Here is a 25,357-nt window from a genome sequence, read left to right on the forward strand (position 1 = left end):
AAATGTTCTGTGCTAAAGTAAACTAAAATGAACACTTGTATTGGTTTTTAATTTGGTCTTAATTTAGACTTTATCGAAAAGGTTTTGTTTTTCTTCACTAGTATGCATAATTTTAAAAGTAGTACCGGAAGGATATGAAATCAGGCATAAGGAAGGACCTTTTTTTTTTTTTTTGCACTATAGCGTATTGCAACAAATGTAATAATGGGTTTTATTGTTATGTGATGCCGATGAGTGGCACATATGTCGTTTTTGTGTTGAGTGCTGATATTTCCCAGTTCATGAACGCATCACTCCATTCGCGAGTAAGAGAGAGAGAGACAGCAAGCGTGCGCTTCCTGCTTCGATGTCCAACACGGGCATAAACACACACAGTTTTGGTTGTTAATAAACACGAATTTACTGAATAATGGCTGCTTAATCCATTGAAGATGCTACGATACGTACCAAATAGGACATTGTGTTACAGTGTTACATCAAACACACACCGTAACGTGTGTGCTAACTGCAACGAGCTTCCAGACACAACTGTGCCTATGCCAGGTATTAAATCAGGCATAAGACATAACTTGCTTTCTTTTTTTAAAATTATCCGGCGTCCCCATCGTGCTGCCATGAAAGGCAGGTTTGCATTGTATTGAGTGTATTTGGTGAAATGCGACGTAACTTTCCGACTCTGTTGCCAACACGAATTAGAACCCCCGAGACACTACTTTACCCACAATGCTTCTGATGTTTACAACAGAAAGGACCCGGATTACAACCACTGCTTATGCGTGTTGCAGATAGGAAACCAGCCAGCGGGAGAAGAGCGAGACGCGGATTGTCGACGTCGTCGTGATTAGTTGACTAATCTTGGCAGCCCTAATTGACAGTTGAGAGTAAGCAAGCCTTTTGCTGGAGACAAAAGAGAAGAGGAGCAGGCACGGGCGTCCATCCATCCATCCATTATCTCCCGCTTATCCGAAGTCGGGTTGCGGAGGCAGCAGCTTCAGCAGGGAAGCCTAGACTTCCCTCTCCCCAGCAACATCTTCCAGCTCTTCCGGAAGGATCCCAAGGCGTTCCCAGGCAAGCCGGGAGACATAGTCTCTCCAGCGTGTTCTGGGTCGTCCTCGGGGTCTCCTGCCGGTGGGACATGCCCGGAACACCTCACCAGGAGGCATCCTAATCAGATGCCCGAGCCACCTCAACTGGCTCCTCTCAACGCGGAGGAGTAGTGGCTCGACTTTGAGTCCCTCCCGGATGGCCGAACTTCTCACCCTATCTCTAAGGGAGAGCTTGGACACCCTGCGAAGGAAACCCATTTCGGCCGCTTGTATCCGAGATCTTGTTCTTTCGGTAATGACCCACAGCTCATGACCATAGGTGAGAGTAGGAACGTAGATCGGCCGGTAAATTGAGAGCTTCGCCTTTCGGCTGAGCTCCTTCTTCACCACGACAGACCGATACAGGGTCCGCATCACAGCAGACGCTGCACCGATCCGCCTGTCGATCTCCTGTTCCATCTTACCCTCACTCGTGAACAAGACCCCAAGATACTTGAAATCCTCCACTTGGGGCAGAATCCCAACCCCCCGACCAGGAGAGGGCACGCCACCCTTTTCTGACTAAGGACAATGGTCTCAGATTTGGAGGTGCTGATTTTCATTCCGACCGTTTCACACTCGGCTGCGAACCGCTCCAGCGAGAGTTGGAGATCGCGACTTGAAGAAGCCAACAGTACCACATCATCTCTACTTCCGGTTCCGGCGCCGCACAAGTGGCAGCCCGCTACAGTAGCTCCGGCTCATCGGTGAGCCTTTTCATGTGTTTTTGTTCCTTAATATTACTCTACCTCATACCTTTTTCATATAGTTGATAGTCGTAACTTGCGTAGCAATGGACACCTAAACTGCGGTATTCTTGCTGCTGCTGATTGCTATTTTTTGCGCGATCGTTTCCGGCGACTTGGCTCGGAGCCGCGCCCCAATTGTTTACAGCCGGAATCAGCTGTTAGCACTCCATGCTAACCCTGCGCCGGCTCCCGGGGCGAGACCCGATATCCCCGTGAGCTGAGGAGGAAGAGACGGGGATCTCGTGCGGGGGTTAAACGCCGGGAAAGGAGGAGACGATACCATCCCGTTCTCCCGTCTGTTATCATGGGGAATGTTAGATCGCTCCCCAACAAGATGGACGAGCTAGCGGCGCTTACCCGGCATGAGAGGGACTTCCGGGAGGCTAGCCTGATGCTATTCACGGAGTCGTGGCTAACAGCGCTAACGCCGAACGCAGTCGTAGAATTGGACGGCTTCCAAATCATACGCGCGGACAGGACGCTGAAGAGTGGAAAGAGGAAAGGAGGAGGGCTGGCTGTGTTTGTGAACGATAGATGGTGTAATCCTGGGCACATCACGATTAAGGAGCAGCTTTGCAGCAGGGATATTGAGCTGCTAGCTGTTGGCATGAGGCCATTCTACATCCCGCGAGAGTTTAGTCATGTGATCGCGGTGACCGTCTACGTCCCACCAGCTGCCAGCAGCGACACAGCCTGTGATGTCTTGACTGCAGCAGTGAGCAGGCTACAAACACAGCACCCAAATGCCCTGATACTCATCTCTGGTGACCTCAATGATGCCTCCCCTTCCCCCTCTCTGCCTTCATTCACACAGTATGTCACCTGCCACACCAGAGACAATAAAACACTGGACCTTTTCTATGCCAACACCAAGGAGGCATACACATCACTGCCCCTCCCCCCGCTGGGTAAAGCTGATCACAACCTGGTGGCTCTCCAGTCTGTGTACAAACCTCTGGTCCGCAGGCAGCCAGCTGTGACCCGCACAGTTCAGAGATGGTCTGGAGAGGCCGAGGAGGCCTTAAAGGACTGCTTCAGCACAACTGTGTGGGAAGTATTCAGCGATGCTCACGGGGAAGACATTAGTAGTCTAACGGACACTGTTACAGACTATATAAATTTCTGCATGGAGAACACCATACCCACCAGGACAGTAAGGTGTTTCTCCAACAACAAACCCTGGATCACACCAGACATAAAAGCTCTCCTGAAGGAGAAGAGGAGGGCTTTTGCGTCAGGCAACATAGAGGAGCGGAAGACTGTGCAGCGCCAGCTGAGGAGGAGGATCAGAGAGGGAAAAAGGTCCTACAGGAAGAGGATGGAGGAGCAGCTGCTGCAGAATAATGCCAGGGGAGTCTGGAGGGGCCTGAAGACCATCTCAGGCCACGGACAACCCAAGACCCGGACTGGGGGGGACCTGCAGTGGGCAAATGAGCTGAACCTCTTTTTCAATAGGTTCGATCAGATGCCTGCCTCCACTCAGTCTCTCCTGCTGCAGCCTCCACCTACTCCTCCTGCTGGGCGTGTCACCCCCTCCCCCCTTTTCTCCACAGTCTCCAGCTCCCAGCTACACCAGATAGCCACCACTCCCTCCTGCCCAGCCTTGGCCTTCACAACATCTCAGGTGAGGAACCAGCTGAAGAAGATGAAGGCGAGGAAGGCAGCGGCCCCGGATGGCATCAGCCCCCAGCTCCTCAAATCCTGCGCAGACCAGCTGTGTGGAATTGTCCAGCACATGTTTAACCTGAGCCTGAAGCTGGGCAGGGTCCCCCAGCTATGGAAAACATCCTGCCTGGTCCCGGTGCCAAAGACCCCCCACCCAAAGGAGCTCAACAGCTTCAGACCAGTGGCGCTGACGTCTCACCTGATGAAGACCCTGGAGAGACTGGTCCTTGTCCACCTGCGCCCCCTGGTGAGCTCCTCAATGGACCCACTCCAGTTCGCATATCAGCCTGGCATCAGTGTGGATGATGCCATCATCTACCTCCACCACACTTCACTCTCCCACCTAGAGAAGGCGGGGAGCACTGTGAGGATCATGTTCTTTGATTTCTCCAGTGCTTTCAACACCATCCAGCCCACCCTACTGGGAGACAAGCTGGAGCGGGCGGGGGTGGCCCACCACCTCACCACATGGATCCAGGACTACCTCACAAACCGGCCACAGTATGTGAGGACACAGGACTGTGTGTCTGACGTGCTCCTCTGTAGCACGGGGGCCCCACAGGGAACTGTCTTGGCTCCCTTCCTGTTCACCCTCTACACCTCGGACTTCAACTACAACACCCCTACCTGTCACCTGCAGAAGTTCTCTGACGACTCTGCGATTGTCGGCCTCATCACAGGTGGAGATGAATGGGAGTGGCGGAGATGATTGGGAGTACAGAGAACTTACTCAGGGTTTTGTGGACTGGTGCCAGCAGAACCGCCTCCTGATCAATGCGGGTAAATCCAAAGAAATGGTGGTGGATTTCGGTAGGCGCCAGCACTCTTCACCTGCACCAGTGAATATCCAGGGAACAGATTTTGAGAGAGTCTCAACTTACAAGTACCTGGGTGTTCATCTGAACAATAAACTGGACTGGTGCGACAACACAGACGCCCTCTATAGGAAGAGTCAGAGCAGACTCTTCCTACTCAGGAGACTGAGGTCTTTTGGGGTTCAGGGGACACTCCTCAGGAACTTTTATGACTCGGTGGTTGCATCGGTCATCTTCCAGGGAGTGGTCACCTGGGCAGGCGGCGTCTCGGCCCGGGACAAGAAGCGGCTGGACAAACTGGTCAGGAGCTCTGTCCTGGGCTGCTCCCTGGACTCTGTGGACACGTGGGGGACAGGCTGGCCAAGCTGTCATCAATGCTGGGCAACCCGGACCACCCCCTCCAGGGCACCCTAACAGCACTCCACAGCACCTTCAGTGACAGACTGTTGCACCCTCGCTGTGCAAAGGAGAGATTCCGCCGTTCCTTCTTGCCTGCTGCTGTCAGACTCTTTATCAAGAACATTGTGTAGTCTCTACAAACTGGCGGACATTAGTTCAATTGTGCAGTCCTGCACCTGAGCTCATATCGTGCAATACCCAATATTCCCCACTACTGTAATACCGTGCAATACTCAACATTCCCCACTACTGTTAGTCTAGTTTTATTTTTATCCAATGCTGTTCCTTACATTTCACTACAGCACTGCAGCACTGTCACTTACTTAGAGTATTTTTCCTCTGTACTATGTACAGGCCAAAATGAGTGTTCCTCATACTTTTTGTGTAGATGTATGTTGGTGTGTATATACATGTGTATATACACATGTTACTGCTTATATTTACATAGGTTTGATCCCGAATGTTTGCCGTCAATGTTATACATTAATGGCTACATTATGCCGCCGTCCCTGTGTGACGTATATCTTTGCTGCTGTAACAATGAAAATTTCCCCACTGTGGGATCAATAAAGGCATTCTTATCTTAAAAAATAGCAGGAATGCAATACTGGGGCCACCAAACATGACCCCTCGACACCTTGGCTGCGCCTAGAAATTCTGTCCATAAAAGTTATGAACAGAATCGGTGACAAAGGGCAGCCTTGGCGGAGTCCAACCCTCACTGGAAACGAATCCGACTTACTTCCGGCAATGCAGACCAAACTCTGACATCGGTGGTACAGGGACCGGACAGCCCTTATCAGGCGGCTCGCTCCCCCATACTCCCGAAGCACGCCCCACAGAACTCCCCGAGGGACACGGTCGAACGCCTTCTCCAAGTCCACAAAACACATGTAGACTGGTTGGGCAAACTCCCATGCACCCTCGAGGACCCTGCTGAGGGTGTAGAGCTGGTCCACTGTTCCACAGCCGGGACGAAAACCACATTGCTCCTCCTGAATCCGAGATTCGACCTTCCGACGGACCCTCCTCTCCAGCATCTCTGAATAGACCTTGCCGGGGAGGCTGAGGAGTGTGATCCCTCTGTAATTGGAGCACACCCTCCGGTCCCCCTTCCTGAAAAGGGGGACCACCACCCCGGTCTGCCAATCCAGAGGCACTGTCCCTGATGTCCACGCAATGTTGTAGAGACGTGTCAACCATGACAGCCCCTCAACATCCAGAGCCTTTATGAACACCGAGGAGCTTTTTGACTACCTCGGTTACTTCAACCCCAGAGATTGGAGAGCCCACCTCAGAGTCTCCAGGCTCTGCTTCTTCAGTGGAAGGCGGAATTGAGGAGGTCTTCGAAGTATTCTCCCCACCGATCCACAACGTCCCGAGTTGAGGTCAGCAGCACCCCATCTCCACTATAAACAGTGTTAATGGTGCACTGCTTCCCCCTCCTGAGACGTCGGATGGTGGACCAGAATTTCCTCGAAGCCGTCCGGAAGTCATTTCCATGGCCTCCCCGAACTCCTCCCACACCTGGGTTTTTGCCTCAGCAACCGCCAGAGCTGCATTCCGCTTGGCCAGCCGGTACCTGTTAGCTGCCTCCGGGGTCCCGCCGGCCAAAAAGGCCCGATAGGACTCCTTCTTCAGCTGGACGGCATCCCTTACCGCTGGTGTCCACCAGCGGGTTCGGGGATTGCCGCCACGACAGGCACCGACCACCTTGCGGCCACAGCTCCGATCGGCCGCCTCAACAATGGAGGACGTTCCCAGCAAACCCTCACAATACGTTTGGGTCTGACCGGAATCTTCCCCCACCATCGGAGCCAACTCACCACCAGATGGCGATCAGTTGACAGCTCCGCCCCTCTCTTCACCCGAGTGTCCAAAACATGCGGCCGCAAGTCTGATGATACGACTACAAAGTCGATCATCGAACTGCGTCCTAGGGTATCCTGGTGCCAAGTGCACATATGGACACCCTTACGTTTGAACATGGTGTTCATTATGGACAATCCGTGATGGGCACAGAAGTCCAGTAACCGAACACCGCTCGGGTTCAGATCGGGGGGGCCGTTCCTCCCAATCACACCTCTCCAGGTCTCACTGTCATTGCCCACGTGAGCATTGAAGTCCCCTAGCAGAACGATGGAGTCCCCAGGTGGAGCGCCCTCCAGCACACCCTCCAAGGACTCCAAAAAGGGTGGGTACTCTGCACTGCTGTTTGGTGCATAAGCACAAACAATAGTCAGGACCCGTCCCCCCACCCTCAGGCGGAAGGAGGCTACCCTCTCGTCCACTGGGGTAAACCCCAATGTACAGGCGCCAAGCCGGGGGGCAATAAGTATGCCCACACCTGCTCGGCGCCTCTCACCCTGGGCAATTCCAGAGTGGAAGAGTGTCCAACCCCTCTCGAGAGGACTGGTACCAGAACCCAAGCTGTGTGTAGAGGTGAGCCCGACTATATCTCGTCGGAACCTCTCAGCCTCACACACCATTTCAGGCTCCTTCCCTGCCAGAGAGGTGACATTCCATGTCCCAAGAGCTAGTTTTTGTTGCTGGGGATCGGACCGCCAAGGTCCCTGTCTTCTGCCGCCGCCCAGCTCACACGGCACCCGACCCCTTTGGCCCCTCCCACCAGTGGTGAGCCCAAGGGAAGGGGGACCCACGTGTCCTTTTCAGGCTGAGCCCGGCCTTTGTAAGATCGAGGCAAAAATGGATGGAAGAGGGGGAGAGAAACTAGACATACATTTTTAGATTAGAAAAATCAAACTCTAAAATTAACACTATCCGGCAATTTTAAATTGATAACGTTATCTGTGTAGCTGGGATAGGCTCCAGCACGCCCCGCGACCCTTGTGAGGAGAAGCGGTACAGATAATGGATGGATGGATGGACGTTATCTGTGATGATCCGAGACAAATTGCTATATACTGCTCAAATTTTTACAGCAAATTATACACTTCACAGTATTGTAATAGGACTGCGTCTGCTCTCCTAGATTCAATTAAAGTGAACAGTGTTGACGACATAGAGAGATCTGTGACGCTCCTTTGACTCTCCAAGAAATTACCGACTCAATTAATAGGCTTAAACCTAATAAATCTCCCGGGGTAGATGGAATTATTTAAGAGTTTTATAAAGCATCCGCAGAATGGTTAGCTCGCTTCTTGTTAAAAGTATTTACAGAAAGCATTGATAATGATTCGCTCCCTCCTACATTAACACAAGGTCTGATTACGCTCATTCCTAAATCCAAAAAAGACGTGTTGCTGCTGGATAACTGGTGCCCTATTTGTCTTTTAAATAACGATTACAAGATATTAGCAATTGCACTTGCCAAACGACTCAAACCAAACTAGTATTGGATGCGATCATAGACGAATCTCAGTCCGGATTTATGAATAACAGGCACATATCTAATAATATTAGATTGGTGCTAGATATTCTAGATTACTCTGAACTAATCAATGACAACAGTTATATTCTATTTCTGGATTTCTGTAAAGCTTTTGATTCAGTAGAACATGACTTTATTTTTAATTCTTTAGAAAAATTTGGTTTTGGGCAATTTTTCCGCAAAGACATTCAAACCCTATATGCTAAAAATAACTGCTCCATTAAATTGAGTACAGGTGTACCACACCTCGTTTTGACGTTAATCGGGGAATCCGGCAAGGAAGTCCGATTTCTCCTTACCTCTTCCTCCTTGTCACGCAACATTTGGCTAATCATATTAAATCAAGTGTACTGAAAGGTAAAAAATAAGAATATTCCCTTTTGTCAAACTTTTGACAGGTGTGACGTCACGCAGGAAGTGACGTCAAACTTTTGACAGGTGTGACGTCACGCAGGAAGTCCCGCCTTAACCACGCCCTTTAATGACATCATTTTGCTGTCCATAAGTCGCACCCCTAACAGCGCGCTTTGATGACGTCATGTTGCAGTCCATAAGCCCCATCCCCACCCCAAAACACGCCCAATACCTCATCTAACCGCACCCCTCTGTAGTCCGGAAACGCAATTTTACCCCTAACCCCGCCCGGTACCTCACATCCGGTCGGCCATTTTACGTTGCCACGCATCGTTTCCTGTCCGCCATTTTGGCACTTCCTAGTCCCCACCCCTTTAACACGTCATTCATGATTAACGCCTCCTTCCGGTATGACCAAATATGGACATGATGCTTCCGCCTCGTTCAAGACATGCCGGGCATGTTTTGAACAGTGATGTCACCCTGGTCCAGGCCTGTCCTGGCTGCAGCCATCTTTTCCGGCATGCCCAAATATGGGCATGGATGAGATCATACTTCCGCCTCGTTCAAGGCATGTCCAGACATGTTTTTAGGCTGCCGCCATCTTTTCCGCATGCCCAAATATGGGCATGGATGACATCATACTTCCGCCTCATTCAAGGCATGTACAGACATGTTTTTGGCTGCCGCCATCTTTTCCGGCATGCCCAAATAAGGGTATGGATGAGCTCACACTTCCCCCTCGTTCAAGGCATGTACAGACATGTTTTTTAGGCTGCCGCTATCTTTTCCGGCATGCCCAAATAAGGGTATGGATGACATCATACTTCAGCCTGTAACATGAAACTCATTGTATAGCCTAGGGTAGGTATCTGGGCATGTTCAGACATGTTTTTAGACCCCCCCCCCATATGCAGCGCACTACCACACACTAAAACAGAAAGTAAAACAGATCTTCATGAAGGCATCATGATTGAGGGGATGTGTATTTCTATTCATAAAGGCTGTGGATCAAACGCTCATCAAAAATCAAGGATTTATTTGGAAAGAAGACATCACCCGCCCACTGAATCATTGACTCAAACCTGGTCTTTGTTCGCCCCTGCCGCTGGAATATTGGGTTACACATTTGCCTATGAAACACCTGAACTACACCTGTACACCATTTAGCATGCTTGGTTATGTTTTTTTAATGAGAATCGCAACCCTTATTGTTCTACTACACTTTGTTAGGACGTTTCCCATACAATTATGAAGTGCCCACTTGATTGAATTCATCTTAGCGCAATACCACGTCATCTACACATGTACCTATGAAACAGCAGAACTACACTTGTACACTATTGTGCATGATTGGCTTTGTTTTTTTAAGATTGAGAATTGCAACCCTTATTGTTCTAATACAGCTTTGTTAGGGCATCTTCCATACAATTAAGACAACATAATTGTGAAAAGTCTGAGTGCGAAATACCACACATCTACAAATGTACCTATGAAACTCCTGAACTACACCTGTACATCATTGTACATGCTTGGCTATGTTTTTGTTTAAAAGACTGAGAAGTGCAACCCTTGTTGTTCTAATACAGCTTGTTAGGACGTATCCCATACAATTATCAGGTTAGTTTACAATTAAGGCAATATAGGTTGGAAAGTCTAAGCGCAGGTCTCTTCACATACCACGACACAAACGGCTCTCCCCCCACTCCACCCCTCCTTTTCTGCCTCCTTAAAATGCAGGCAGAAGGGCCTCATTCAGGTGTCTATGGGCTCCCCAGAAAGGTGTGTGCGTATGATAAGTCTTACAAAGAGGTGCTTTGTTCATCAGTGGTAATACTTTTGCTTTCACGTTGTTGATTAGGAAGTTAGCCTTGGAAAAATGTGTGGGTGTAAGCCTACACAGTTTTTATCTCGTCAGGATGGGTGAGAAAACCCAATATTCCAAATAACCCATGACCTTTCAAATCGTAAATTAAGAGTCAAATGCAGAGAGGTATGAACGATATGAACGGAGTGGCACGAGAAGAAGAATCTCAGTGGAGCACCATCTCAAAGAAACTCAGAGACAAACAGACCATAAAAAATGGACAGTAAGTACATACTTTAAAATACTTCTCCTAGTTTCATGACTAACATGAGTTTATGTCATCTAAATGTGATCTTGTTTTACATCTAACTGAACGCGCATGAATAACACTTGTACATGTTGTCATTAGCTATTGTTTTAGGATTTTAGCTACCCATGCATTCATGAATAACACTAGTTTATGTTATTATCTATTTGTGTGCGAGTGTGTTTGTGTGTGTGTGCGTGTGTGTGTGTGTGGGCGTGCATGCGTGTTTAGCGTGTGTGTATGCATGTGTGAGCACATGTGAGCAATGCAGTCGCGGGAGTCAATCAGAGGAATGTAGATAAGCGGTGGCTTACCGGCGATTTCTTGAGAAGCTTTGTGTATCAAAATGCGTGTCCATTTAGGATGGGTGGGGGGCAACTAGTCTATAATAATAATAAACTCACTTTTTACAAATTCTGAATGATTAATATGTATTCTTTTTCTTTTCAGAACAGTACTGAGGTGTAACAAGTTCCCTACATATGAGCATATGAGGTAAGTGACAAAGGGACTCTAATCACTAGCTTGTCTGTAAACAGAGCGTACAATGTAACTTGGTGTGTGGTTTTTTTTTTGTACCTTTAAAAAAGTCCCCTTCCTCTGTTGCACGCCTAAGAGAACGTACCCAAATGGTCTGCTTATGAACCTCCAACCGTCAGCAACCATAAATGCAGACGTGTCAGGTAGTTAAAACCATTATTGTGGAAATAATATTTCATTAAAAAATGTATTCATTTATTTAAAATCATATTTAATCACTTACATAAGTTTTTTTTAAAGATGGTCAGCTTCAATGTTTAAAAACTTTAACATTGACTAATGTTGACCTTTATTATTAATGCAAATTAATGTGTAGACTAATTATATAGACTCTATATTTGATCATTATCTGCTATTGTTGACCTTTTCTTTATTAATAATGCAAGTATTGTGTAGTCTTATATTTAAACACCTACATACCGTTTTTACAAATTAGCCAGTCTCAACATTTAAAATCATCAACATTTACTTGATGAATCCCTATCTTTATCAATAATGGGCAACAGTAGGTAAAAAACACAGGACACAGACAAACTTGAGATACATGCAATCTAGGCAGTGTTGTGTGTGTGTTTCATGAAGTATCTCGATGCATATAAGAATAGTTTTAAGAAACTTTTAAAGAACTTTTAAGAAAATAGGTGGCTACATCTAGAAATGTTAAATTCACATTGAGTTCACAAGAGTTACTTGAGTACATCCAGAAGTGTTAAGTACAAATTGCACATGAACAGGTGAACATATTTTGTTACATCTGGTATTACCTTTACCTTTTTACCCTTAACTGATTTAAAGATATTCAGGGAATTTTCAAAAAGTATTTATTGATAGAAATAAAAAACATCTAAAAAATGACAAATCAAGGCACTTTGGACGAAAGCAAAACACCAGTCCACGGACCCGCCTGGGAATAAACTCGCCCTACTGGGAAACCAAACAATTCTCTGGGAAACCTGACTGAAGATGTCGTGAACACTAACGATGCTCATGCAACTCTATACAAGTAGACTGTTGAATGGTTGAGAAGGTGTTACTGTTTGACCTAAGGGACAGGGTTGATGAGAACAACATCTGACAAGCGAAACAAGGTAAGCGTTTATTCCAAACAAAAAAAATATAGATTGCGACACTTTCCCTCAACAAAATGACTTTCTCTCAACAGGTTCATCAGTGTTGAAGTCTATGGCTTGTCACTTCTCGTTGTAATAGTGATCCTCCAACAACTTTCTAGCCTTGTCAGAGATGTTGACGTCGGTAGGGGGCCATGTACTCCCTCGGAGCTTGTCAAAAATCTTCTTTTCCGATAACTCTCTCTCTCATCTGGGCCGTGTCTTTAACTTGTTGATACTTGGTGGGCACTTGATACAGGTTCAACATGTAATCAAGGCTTAGGGAGAAATTTGTTGTTACAGAGTAACCTTGTCACATCATAAAAGTGTGTGTCATAATAATAATCTTCCCCCTCCACAGTCGGACACGTGTGATGACTCTGACTAGGGTGATCATTTTTACAACCTCCACATTCTTCTTTAGTATATTTCACTAATACACCTTGCAACAAGTGTATGATTGACTGTTTGATACATTTATATCTAGATGCAGTCATCCAGCCATTTGGAGGCATCATCCATGCGAGATCCTTCTCCTCCTCTGACTCCGACTCCTCCTTCTCGGGTTCCTCCTCCTCATCCTTTTCTGACTCAAGCTCCTCCTCCTCTTCTTCCTCCTCTTCCTCTGCGTCTGTGTCATCCTTCAATTCATCGTCATCCTTCTCCTCCCCCTTTTGGTCCCCTTCTTCAGTCAACGTCTCTTTTGGTAAAGTCTTGACAGCTCCGGGCAAGGATGTTTAAGGGATGTCCATGGGGGTATGTTCTCCTTCTCAGCCTCCTTGAAGCCCGACAGCTTCTGCTGAGGGCACTCCGTTGTAACAACGTGGTCAGCGGTCACCGTTGGTTCCACCGTGAGGTTTACGTCAGCCACATTCACTGCCGTTTCTTCACAATCATTATTGTCTTGGTTGCCGATTATCCGTGTCAGAGGTTTGCAGGTGGTGGGCATTTGTCTCAACATTTTAACCCCGGGTCCACTCTCCATCGGCTGACCCCTTTGAGGTCCCAATGGTGCCCATACCGTTTCTATGCGTCTGGATGTCTGTTGGGTCACTGGCATTGTGGATGGGACAGGTTGTTATGGGTTGGTTTGGAGGTCTGCTGTCTTATACCTACCAAAAGGGGTTGTGGATGACACGCCTCTTCGTCATAGGCGTGGTTTTCTCGTTAGAGAGATAGAGAGAGAGAGAGAGAGAGAGAGAGAGAGAGTGCATGTGAGAGATGGACGGGGCGTGGTTAATTGAAGGACATTGATGTACCCACCGTATGAATTCGTATGCGGCTCGAGGTGGAAAAGTTCAGTAATAACCCAATATGACAGAACTGTGGCCCCTTTCACTGAAACGATATATTGTGTAGGTTTTACTTCCTGCTCTGATAAATTAGATGAACTCTCATAACGACTTTTGAAATATCAGGATTCTGTATTCAAACGTGTGCTCATAAAAGTATACGTGAGGAAGTCTGCGTAAAACTGTGATAGTCATAAAAAGCATGTAAAACCTGAGTCACAGTTCTACACTATCAAAAAGTAACTCTAAAAATACTTGCTTTAATACATCAATGCATGTTAAACATGTGAATCATTGCGCTAAGCATGTTCAAATAACATTGATAATGACATTCACTTCATTCAAAACTTTTTAACTTTTATGGATTGACCTCAATTAACATGGATCATGACATTCACTTCATTTAGTCTGCATACTCACATTGTATTGTTGGTTAGCTGAAAAACAACATTCAAGTTGACATAACTTCATCAACTTAGCTTGATACCTTCATTTTTCTCCACATGTGGTTTCCTTTTTCAGGGCCCAGCTTCATCCTTCTTGCTAAGGTGGATGTGAGGAGGTCATAAAAAAGATAAGGCATCTTGAACACTCCAGTATGTGGGGTCTACTCATGCACGTACTGATTCATTGTTGAGGAACTTTTATTTCATGATGTCTGTACATGAATGTACAAATAGGGTGAAACAAGGAACAGTATATTGTATAGGTTTTACCTCCTGCTTTGATTAATGAGTTTACATCAATCTCTAGCCATGATTTTAAAACTACCAGGATTCTAAACAAACATTTACTAAAAGTATCCATTAAAGTAACAGGTCGATGTTTAAACACTGGAGATGTAAGAAAACATGAAGTTCAACAATAGCAGATGATCAATTACACATTATAATTAGTCTCTACATTAATTGCATTATTAATAAATATAGGGATTCATCAGGTAAATGTGGATGACTTGGTTGAGACTGACTCATTTGAAAAAACGTGATGTGATTAAATATGAGTCTACACAATACTTGCATTATTAATAAATAAAAGGTCAACATTAGTAAATGTTAAAGTTTTTAAATGTTGAGACTGACCAATTTGAAAAAAACGTTATGTGATTAAATATTAATCTACACAATAACTGCATTATTGATAAAGATAGGGATTCATCAAGTAAATGTTGATGATTTTAAATGTTGAGACTGGCTAATTTGTATATAATAAAGAAAAGGTCAACAATAGCAGATAATGATCAAATACAGAGTCTATATAATTAGTCTACACATTAATTTACATCAATAATAAAGGAGGTCAACATTAGTCAATGTTAAAGTTTTTAAACATTGAACCTGACCAACTTTAAAAAACCTTATGTAAATGATTAAATATTATTTTAAATAAATGAATGAATGTTTAAATGAAATATTATTTCCACAATAATGGTTTAAACTCCCTGACACGTCACTTATGGTTGCTGATGGTTGGAGGTTCATAAGCAGACCATTTGGGTACGTTCTTCTTAGGCGTGCAACAGAGGAAGGGGACTTTTTTAAAGGTACAAAAAAAACCACACACCAAGTTACATTGTACGCTCTGTTTACAGACAAGCTAGTGATTAGAGTCCCTTTGTCACTTACCTCATATGTAGGGAACTTGTTACATCTCAGTACTGTTCTGAAAAGAAAAATAATACATATTAATCATTCAGAATTTGTAAAAAGTGAGTTTATTATTATTCTAGACTAGTTGCCCCTCACCCATCCTAAATGGACACGCATTTTGATACACAAAGCTTCTCAAGAAATCGCCGGTAAGCCACCGTTTATCTACATTCCTCTGATTGACTCCCGCGACTGCATTGCTCACATGTGCTCACACACGCATACACACACGCTAAACACGCATGCACGCCCACACACACACACATACACACACACGCACACGCATCCCTTCAAGGGAGGGCTGCATACATACACACACGCATGCCTTCGAAAAGCTTGTTGTAGCTGTGCTGTTTATCAGAGTTTGAGCTACACTACAAATTCTACATGGATTGAAATCACTCCCTTTGAAGAACACAGGTCAAACATTTACACGTCATCTGGTTACAATACGTGCTATGTGCATATGATCTAACTTGGAGAACTTGGATGTTTACAAATACATCATACCAAAGTATTGTATTTAAAAAATATAGCGATATATAGATGGCATAACTTAATGTTCTATTTGGCATTTTCATGAATATGCACGAAGACATAGTTACATCTGAAACAGGTATAATGATTTCACAGATTCTTATTCAGGAATGCATGGACGGCTAAAATCCTAAAACAAGTAGATAATAACATAAACTAGTGTTATTCATGAATGCATGGATAGCTAAAATCCTAAAATAATAGCTAATGACAACATGTACAAGTGTATTCATGTGCGTTCAGTTAGATGTAAAACAAGATCACATTTAGATGACATAAACTCGTGTTAGTTATGAAACTAGGAGAAGTATTTTAAAGTATGTACTTACTGTCCATTTTTTATGGTCTGTTTGTCTCTGAGTTTCTTTGAGATGGTGCTCCACTGAGATTCTTCTTCTCATGCCACTCCGTTCATATCGTTCATACCTCTCTGCATTTGACTCTTAATTTACGATTTGAAAGGTCATGGGTTATTTGTAATGTTGAGTTTTCTCACCCATCCTGACGAGATAAAAACTGTATAGGCTTACACCCCCACATTTTTCCAAGGCTAACTTCCTAATTAACAACGTGAAAGCGAAAGTATAACCACTGATGAACAAAGCACCTCTTTGTAAGACTTATCATACGCACACACCTTTCTGGGGAGCCCATAGACACCTGAATGAGGCCCTTCTGCCTGCATTTTAAGGAGGCAGAAAAGGAGGGGTGGAGTGGGGGGAGAGCCGTTTGTGTCGTGGTATGTGAAGAGACCTGCGCTTAGACTTTCCAACCTATGTTGTCTTAATTGTAAACTAACCTGATAATTGTATGGGAAACGTCCTAACAAGCTGTATTAGAACAACAAGGGTTTTAAACAAAAACAAAGCCAATCATGCACAATGGTGTACAGGTGTAGTTCTGCTGTTTCATAGGTACATGTGTAGATGACGTGGTATTGCGCTAAGATGAATTCAATCAAGTGGGCACTTCATAATTGTATGGGAAAGGTCCTAACAAAGTGTAGTAGAACAATAAGGGTTGCGATTCTCATAAAAAAAAACATAACCAAGCATGCTAAATGGTGTACAGGTGTAGTTCAGGTGTTTCATAGACAAATGTGTAACCCCATATTCCAGCGGCAGGGGCGGACAAAGACCAGATTTGAGTCAATGATTCAGTGGGCGAGTGTTGTCTTCTTTCCAAATAAATACTTGATTTTTGATGAGCGTTTGATCCACAGCCTTTATGAATAGAAATACACGTCCCCTCAATCATGATGCCTTCATGAAGATCTGTTTTACTTTCTGTTTTAATGTGAGGTAGTGCGCATATGAGGGGAGGGTTTAAAACATGGGGTCTGAACATGCCCGGATATCTACCCCAGGCTATACAATGAGTTTCATGTTTCATGTCTGTACATGCCTTGAACGAGGGGGAAGTATGAGCTCATCCATACCCTTATTTGGGCATGCCGGAAAAGATGGCAGCAGCCAAAAACATGTCTGTACATGCCTTGAACGAGGCAGAAGTATGATGCCATCCATGCCCATATTTGGGCATGCGGAAAAGATGGCGGCAGCCTAAAAACATGTCTGTACATGCCGTGAACGAGGCGAAAGTATGATCTCATCCATGCCCATATTTGGGCATGCCGGAAAAGATGGCGGCAGCCAGGACAGGCCTGGACTTGCCCAGAGTGACATCACTGTTCAAAACATGCCCAGGCTTGTCTTGAACGAGACGGAAGCATCATGTCCATATTTGGTCATACCGGAAGGGGGCGTTAATCATGAATGACGTGTTAAAGGGGTGGGGACTAGGAAGTGCCAAAATGGCGGACAGGAAACGATGCGTGGCAACGTAAAATGGCCGACCGGAAACGAAGCATGGCAACGTAAAATGGCCGATCGGATGTGAGGTATCGAGGCGTGGTTAGGGGTAAAATTGCGTTTCCGGACTACAAAGGGGTGCGGTTAGATGAGGTATTGGGCGTGTTTAGGGGTGGGGATGGGGCTTATGGACTACAACATGACGTCATCAAAGCGCGCTGTTAGGGGTGCGACTTATGGACAGCAAAATGACGTTATCAAAGGGGTGTGGCTAGGGGAGGACATCTTCTTCCGGACTACAAAATGACGCAATCAAGCAGAATATGACGTCACAAAGTGGGCGTGGTTAGGCGGGACTTCCTGCGTGACGTCACGCCTGTCAAAAGTTTGACGAAAGGGGAATATTCTTATTTTTTTAAGGTATTATGGTGGCGGAAAAGGAAATAATTATTAGTCAGTTAGCAGATGATACCACTGTTTTTCTCAAAGACTCTCTCCAGATACCCCGTGCTCTGGAGATAATTTCCATGTTTTCCAAGTCTTCTGGTTTATATCTGAATGTGAATAAATGTGAGCTCATGGCAGTAAAAGACTCAGTTAGGGACTCAATATCAAACATTCCCGTCAAAGACAATGTAATATATTTGGGAATTTTTAAAGACATCATAAACAGAAGTACTTTGAATTTTGCACCAATTATCGAAAATACTAAAAAAAGATTTACTCTGTGGCTTCTTCGAGATCTGTCTTTAAGAGGTAGAACTCTAATTAAAGCAGAGGGAATTTCAAGACTGACTTATGCTGCACTTTCATTGCATGTAGATATGAAAACCATTAGAGACATTGATCAGATGCTCTTTAATTTTTTATGGAAGAATAAAACACATTACATTAAAAAATCTGTTGTTATGAATACATATGAGAGAGGGGGGCTTAATTTTCTGAACTTTGACTTGCTGAACAACACTTTCAAAATTAACTGGATCAGATATTTTCTGAATAATCCAAATTTGATTTGGAATTGCATTCCAAATTATATATTTTCTAAAATTGGGGGATTAAAGTTTCTTTTGATATGCAATTATAACATCGAATTATAACCTCTACGCTTGTCAAACTTCCATAAGCAAGCACTCCTTGCTTGGTCAATAATTTTTTTACTTTACTTTAACTTTACAATACGCCTTTATTCTATTTGGAATAATAGAGATATACTTTATAAGAACAAATCCATATTTTTTGAGAAGTTCATTGAGTATAATGTTATTTGGGTGAGTCAATTGTTTAATGATAGAGGAGTTTTATTTAATTTCTTCAATGCTTCCAGATACCTGTGACCTCTAAACAGTTTGCTGTAGTTTTTGATGCTTTTCCTTCTGGTGTATCTGTGCTGTTTAGGGGCTGCATTGCCTATGGCTCTGTATTTGACACTCCTATTACTGATGTTATTGATTCCCGAATTGGTAAAATAAGCCTCAACCCTTTCATTCATAAAAACAATCGCAAGATCCATGCTCTTTTCCAAGCTGAAGTTGTATCTAACACTCCTATAATATCATACTGGAACTGCCGTGTAAATAACTTGCGTTGGAAAGAAATCTGGACCCTGCCTCAAAAATATTTTCTAATAAATAAGGTGAAAGAAGTATCATTTAAAATTATACATCGATTTTACCCTGTGAGATCCTCCTTTATTAAGTTTAATTGTAATATTGAACTGGACTGTGCCTTCTTTGACTCCCATTCAGAGACTGTTACACATCCATTCTGGAAATGTGACTATACTCACAAATTCTGGCAAGACATTTGTAGATTCATCTTGGACAACATCTTATGTAACTTTGAACTTTCTTTACGGAATGTATTTTTTTTTTTTTTTTTTAATTATGACGTGTCATTTGAAAAAGAATATTATTTAATTAGTATTGTATTGTTTCTTACAAAAGAGATTGAGATATATTTATATCTGGTTGTAAAAATAAGAAAGCTGTTAAAACTGAAATTGTGTTCCCATTTTAATATTTTCAATACGTCTTAGCTTTTATTTAGGACCCCTGGCATTTTTTATGTTTACCTATTTAATTTTTTATTTTATTTATTTAATTTTTTATTTTATTGTATATGTCTTCTGTGTGAAATTAGGTCCAAGTTGTTAATTAAAAATTGTCAAAAAAACCCCCAAAAACCACCAAACGCGGATGATGCGTTACTGGCGGTGCGTTTGTATTGGAGTCAATGTAGTTCGCGCGGGCGGGCGCGGTTGCGCGCAGGGCGAAGCAAATGATGCGTTTGGAGCGGTGGGAAGCACCAAAATTCCGTCCATTCGCCCCATTCGTTACGTATTAATCAAGTAAACGTTTTGAGCAGCCAATCAGCATCGGTCATACTGTGGCAGCCAATCAGCATCGGGGATACTGCGGCAGCCAATCAGCATCGGGTATACTACGTCACACACAGCCAAACAGCGTCCTGTTCACTCGGCGGCTTTTTTTTTTTTTTTTTTACAGTTCTTGAACTTTACCAAGACAGCAAAAAAAAAAAATAATTTACCAAGACGGGCAATATTGTTAGCATTAGCATAGTGTGTCGGTCTGATTGTCATGTTGAAAAATGCTGTCGTAGTCTACTACCAAGCGAAGCCCCTCCCGTCTCCGCTGTGAGCGAATGAGCGGCTGCAGCATTTCAGGTTTCAAATTTCCCGCGGTCAAACGCGAGCGAATCAAGCGACTCGGAACGCTTCATTCGCATTTGGTGTGAACGTAGCATTAGCAGACACATTCAAAGAAGTGACTACGACGTCTTTAGAGAACGGTAAGTGACACTTCATTATCTGTGAAAATCAACGTATTTAAAAAGTTATTACAGTGGTACCTCTACTTACGAAGTTAATTGGTTCTGGAAGAAATTTCTTAAGTAGAACATTTTGTAAGTAGAGACACGTTTTCCATGTAAATGCCATAATCCGTTCCAAGACCCCCAATATTCAGACATAAATGTTTTATAAAGCATAAAAATGCTGAAAACATGTAACAAATACATGTTACAATTAGATTATTGCACAGTAAATTAGGAGTTGTGCATAATGTAAAAAAAACAAAGAATAGAGTAAGTAATAAAAATGATGGTCGTTTACCTTTTAATTGCTGTCCTCATCACTTTTTGCCCTCTTTGGTTCATGTTCTCTCTCAGAAGTGTTTTTTGCCTGGCGTTTTGTAAAGAACTGATTTAATTACGTGGCGACTGTCGATACATTACGGTCATATTCTTTGGCGAGATCAACCAAACGCATCCCTTTTTCATCCCTTTCAATTATCTCTTGCTTTGTTTGTATGGACAAAAAAAACGATTTTCTCCTTTTTTTTTCTTTTCCTCGTTTCTAATTCACGTAAAACTATCGGAAGACCTCATGGCCCGAGGGGCGAATGATGAGGATGCTACGTAGAAATATCCATCACATATATATCTATCTACCTGTCAATCTACACACATAGACACCTGCGGTAGAGGTCCCTCTTAGACAATGGGATGCCAGGAAGATGCTAGGTAATAGCCAATGGCAGAGAAGCTATGATTATGTTGCGTTCAGGAAACTCCAGAGCTGCAATTAGCAGCCCATACTGTATTTTTACCTTTCGTATCCTGAAATTTCTTTCATAACAAGAGGCAATATTTTCCTGTTGAGGTGTTTCATCACTTGAAAATTTCGTATGAAGAGATGTTCATAAGTAGAGGTAGAGGTCCCACTTTACCTCGGTTAAAAAAAATGATTGAGGCATTTTTTTCTGCCTTGTGTACTAGTTTATTTATGCGTGCACTGTGAAGAAGAAGAAGTCAAGATAACAATAGCAACAATTTTAATGCTCTATAAGCCAGTAAAGGCCGAGATACACCAATCGGACGTCAGTAAGCGTCGGGGCGTCTGATTGTGCCGTTTCATTGATGTAGCGAACCCCGTTATAACATTGGACCCCTTCAGGAAGCGTCTGGTGGGCGTTTCATGTTGAATCGGCGTCGTGAGTCGGGACATTTGGTCACTCTGATTGGCTGTTAGCTAGCGAATCAGCACACGGGGCACGAACGGGAAGTGACAAATGCGGACAAACAGTGAGCATCCCTTCGCTGCCTTAATCTTCTTACAAGTACAAGAACGAGGGTTGACAATATAAGTATTTCACTATACTGTGTCAAGAGTGTGAGAGTTTGCGTCGCGTGGGAGTTCATTGTGAGTGAAGAATATGGCTGAATGCATTGTTTAAGTTTTTTCTAATCCGTCTCCGGCCAAGAGCTTTCCGGTTGGATTTTTCTAACCATGAGGAATATTGACTACCGCCGCCGATGGTATTACATCTCACGCATGCGCAGAACATACTTTAATGGTCAGAGTCGCTGTCTGTCGTTGCTTTGTTTTTGTTTTTTTTTCCAGCGTGACGTGCCGAGTCGGCCGAACGCCACGGGGTGTAAGCGTCTGTCACTGTTGGCCAGCATCTTTTTGGTCTATCTAGGCCTTTAGTGCCGGTCACTGTTGGCCAATGTCGGATTGGTCCATCGAAGCCTCTACACACGGCCAACACGCTAAGGTCAACTTCAAAATAAACTTTATCTTACTGAATAATATATGGACATCAATGCCTGGGCATACTTTTATTTTGAAGTTGTTCCCAGCAGCGTGTTTTCTATTTAAATTGTATTTATCGGTGCCTGTTGCCAGTGTTTAACACTAGCATTGCTATAGAAGAATTATAACAATGTGTTTTCATAGTTGACCTCAGTGGTTGTGTTTCTTGTGGTTCTGATTCTTCGTAACTGCATTTAAATGTTATGTTGTTTTAGTATTTTGGTAATGTCTTTTTGCAATCTTTGCTTTAAAATGCTTTAAATTTTATTTTGCTGTAAAATGTTGTGTTATGCATTTACACGTGTGAAGCATATTGTGTTTCCTGTTTGAAATGTGCACAAAACGGGGCCTGAAATATTCTGACGCAACTTGTGCGCAAAGTATGTGACCTAAACTTGATGGGAAAAATTGCGGAAGTATACAGCCGTTACCACAAAACAAAACTTCCACAGCATACCACACATTATTCAATAGCAATGCAGTCGGGTACGCTCGACGGAGTCCATGAAAAAGTGTACTGAAGAAATTCAAGGGGGGGAAAAAGTGACCATCAAGGTTAGGTCACATACTTTCAGGATGCTGGGAAGGACGCTTCACTCGGTGTGGCACAGTTTGTTCTAGTGGACTTGCCGTAATTTTTTTCCGCTGCCGATTGACTTTTACCAGAGCACAGGCTTCACTGTATCTTCCTGATTTTCTATCAAGATTTACTCAAAAGATTCAACGCAGACGCCCATCGCTACTTTTGTTTACTTAAATATATTATGTAAAATCTTCGTCCTCGCTTTAAGTAGTCTCGATGCGCGTTGGTGCTTCTCGCTTTAGTTTAGCATGGCTTAGCTTATTTTAGCTTACCTTAGCTTTGCTTGCCACTAACAAAAAGACGCGTTTGTAATCAACACATCGCTCAGCAGAGATAGAGTGTGAGCATCGATTCTTGTGATTGCTGTGTGAAAATGTGCGGAAGAAAGACAACAGGGTACGAGGAGGAACTTTGCGGAGCAAAAGAGGACAACGACGCCGTTTTCGGGAAGTCTCCTGTTGGCTCATGCAGAGCAGGTTTGTTCACTTAAAGTTCTAACTCGATTGTTTAGAGTCGTGCTTCCACAGAAGGTCGGCTATCTAGAGCAACCACGCGGTCCAAATACAGTACTGTATGTTTGTAATGTCTACACAATCTGCGGTGCGCGTTTGTAAAAAGATAAAGTATACAGTAAGAAACGTCTAATATATTTTAAGCATCTTAAAAAGTTCTATTAAAAGCATCCGATAAAGAAATTAAGAGTTGGAATTAGAACGAAATTCCCAAATCTACCCATACTGTATTACAAAAAGTAGAGGAACACCATTTTAAAATGTTAAATTATATCTATCCATGTTGAATGATATCTATCCTTGTAATGATTTTCTGGGACAAACTTCAGAGCAAACTTGGTGTGTGTGTGTGTTTTTTTGTAATATAATAAAATCGGAGTCCACGACATGATGTCAGCGCGCATGCGCAGCAGGTCGGCCATGTTTTGCTCTTGAAGTGGTTTATTTTATTTGTATATATATATATATATTTCCGTGCAACAACCACAGTATCTATCTATCCATCTATCTATCTATCATATATCTTTTTATATGCTTGTCGTTCCAGCTCCATATACTGTATACATATATTTTATTAATCACTAGCTGGCACAATTTGACAAAACACTGTGACTGAAGCATGAAAAATACAAAACCGAGCAAACAACTAACATGTTGGTGTAAGTGCAATCATAAAAAACATGACCTGAGGTCTCTGTTTCATCGTTACAAAAATCACAATTCATTTGCAGAGACATTAGACATTATAATGGTTAGCTATGCTCTCGGGGTCTCTCTTGTTAGAATGCACAGTTTGAGGATGTTGCTTGTGTGCTCCATTTTTTTAATTCTGTGTAATTCTTTTCTATGGAAAAAAATGATTGGTTGCTAGTTTTGATTGACAAAAATAAAAAGATATACATCCATCCTTGTAATGATTTTCTGAGACAAATTTTAGAGCAAATTAACTGTGGTTTTTATTTGTATTGATGATATATAGAGACATTAGGTCATATTTTTATTGTACATATTACATACACCCAAATGTTGGTGTTTGTATTTGTCATGCTTCACTGAGAAGTGTTTTGTTGAAATATGAACCATATTGATTAATAAAAAAAATATATGTAAAAAACATGAAAGAAAATATATACCATAGCTAGATAGATAGCCCACTGTGGATAGTTGCATGGATAATAAAAGTAAAACACTTTTCTATTGGAGCAAGACTATGTGAAAGTATTGCATGTGTCTTTCATATACTATATTTCAGGAGTAGGAAACCCCGGTTTCTCAAGAGCCATATCCTGCCTGATTTTCAATCTCTCCCTACTACAACACAACTGATTCAAATGATCATGTTCAGCATGTTCGGTCGAAGTCTGAAACGATCCTGATCATTTGAGTCAGGTGTGTTGTAATAGGGAGACATCCAAAGCAGGCAGGATATGGCCCTCGAGGAACCTGAGTTCCCTACCCCTGCTATATATTGCAGAGGCGGCACCAATCTTTTTTGTCCCAATGTTGTTTCCATAGGCTAGCGAACAAACATGGCCGACCCGCTGCGCATGCACACTCAGATCGTGCCGGGTACTCAGAATACATTTTATGTAATTATTATTCGATTTTATTACTTTAAAAAAAGCACAGTTAGTTTGCTCTAACTCAGAAAATCATTACAAGGATAGATATCATTGAACATCTTAAAATGTGTTTCCCTACTTTTAGTCGAGTTGAGTATTTTGTCCTAATCCTGACTCAGATTTCTTACGTGTACTTTTTTTAATAGAACTTCATTTTTAAACATAATGAAAATATATGTGACGTGAAGGTACGTAGATTGTATGTGTACGTTTCTCATACATTTAATCTTTTCACGAATGTGCACAGCAGATCGTTTTGGCATTAAGTACTTATTTTGACCAGGTGTCGTTGCCGTAGTTAGCGATCAAAGACGTTGACCTTCTGCTTATGTGCGACTCCCATTGTGCTGGGGTCCCACGTGGCGTATTGACAAGCACTTTTACAACATTCCCGTTTTTACTTTTAATGGGGAGACTTTAATCAGAGCAGTGTATGAATATGACATTATTAACATCAAAATCACGTGCGGCTTGATCCAATTTCTGTACATATTTTGCACCGCAGACAGTAATAA

At 43.3% G+C, this 25,357-nt stretch overlaps 1 protein-coding gene across 3 annotated transcripts in view; it reads left to right on the forward strand.

The window, feature by feature from the left end:
- The window catches only part of LOC147127749 (uncharacterized), a 31,213-nt gene that overhangs the window by 1,444 nt on the left and 4,412 nt on the right, over positions 1-25,357 (forward strand). The window contains exon 1 of one of the 3 annotated variants that reach the window (XM_086020361.1): positions 22,690-23,184. The exons of the other annotated variants lie outside the window; for them this stretch is intronic. Coding sequence (XP_085876487.1) covers positions 23,082-23,184 — 103 coding nt within the window. The 5' untranslated portion in view covers positions 22,690-23,081. Of the gene's footprint in view, positions 1-22,689; positions 23,185-25,357 lie in introns of those variants that run through there. 3 annotated transcript variants of the gene reach the window in all.

Source organism: Filicampus tigris, chromosome 21 (assembly GCF_054856515.1).
Source record: "Filicampus tigris isolate MCC_2025a chromosome 21, RoL_Ftig_1.0, whole genome shotgun sequence".
In the NCBI taxonomy this organism is placed as follows: domain Eukaryota; kingdom Metazoa; phylum Chordata; class Actinopteri; order Syngnathiformes; family Syngnathidae; genus Filicampus; species Filicampus tigris.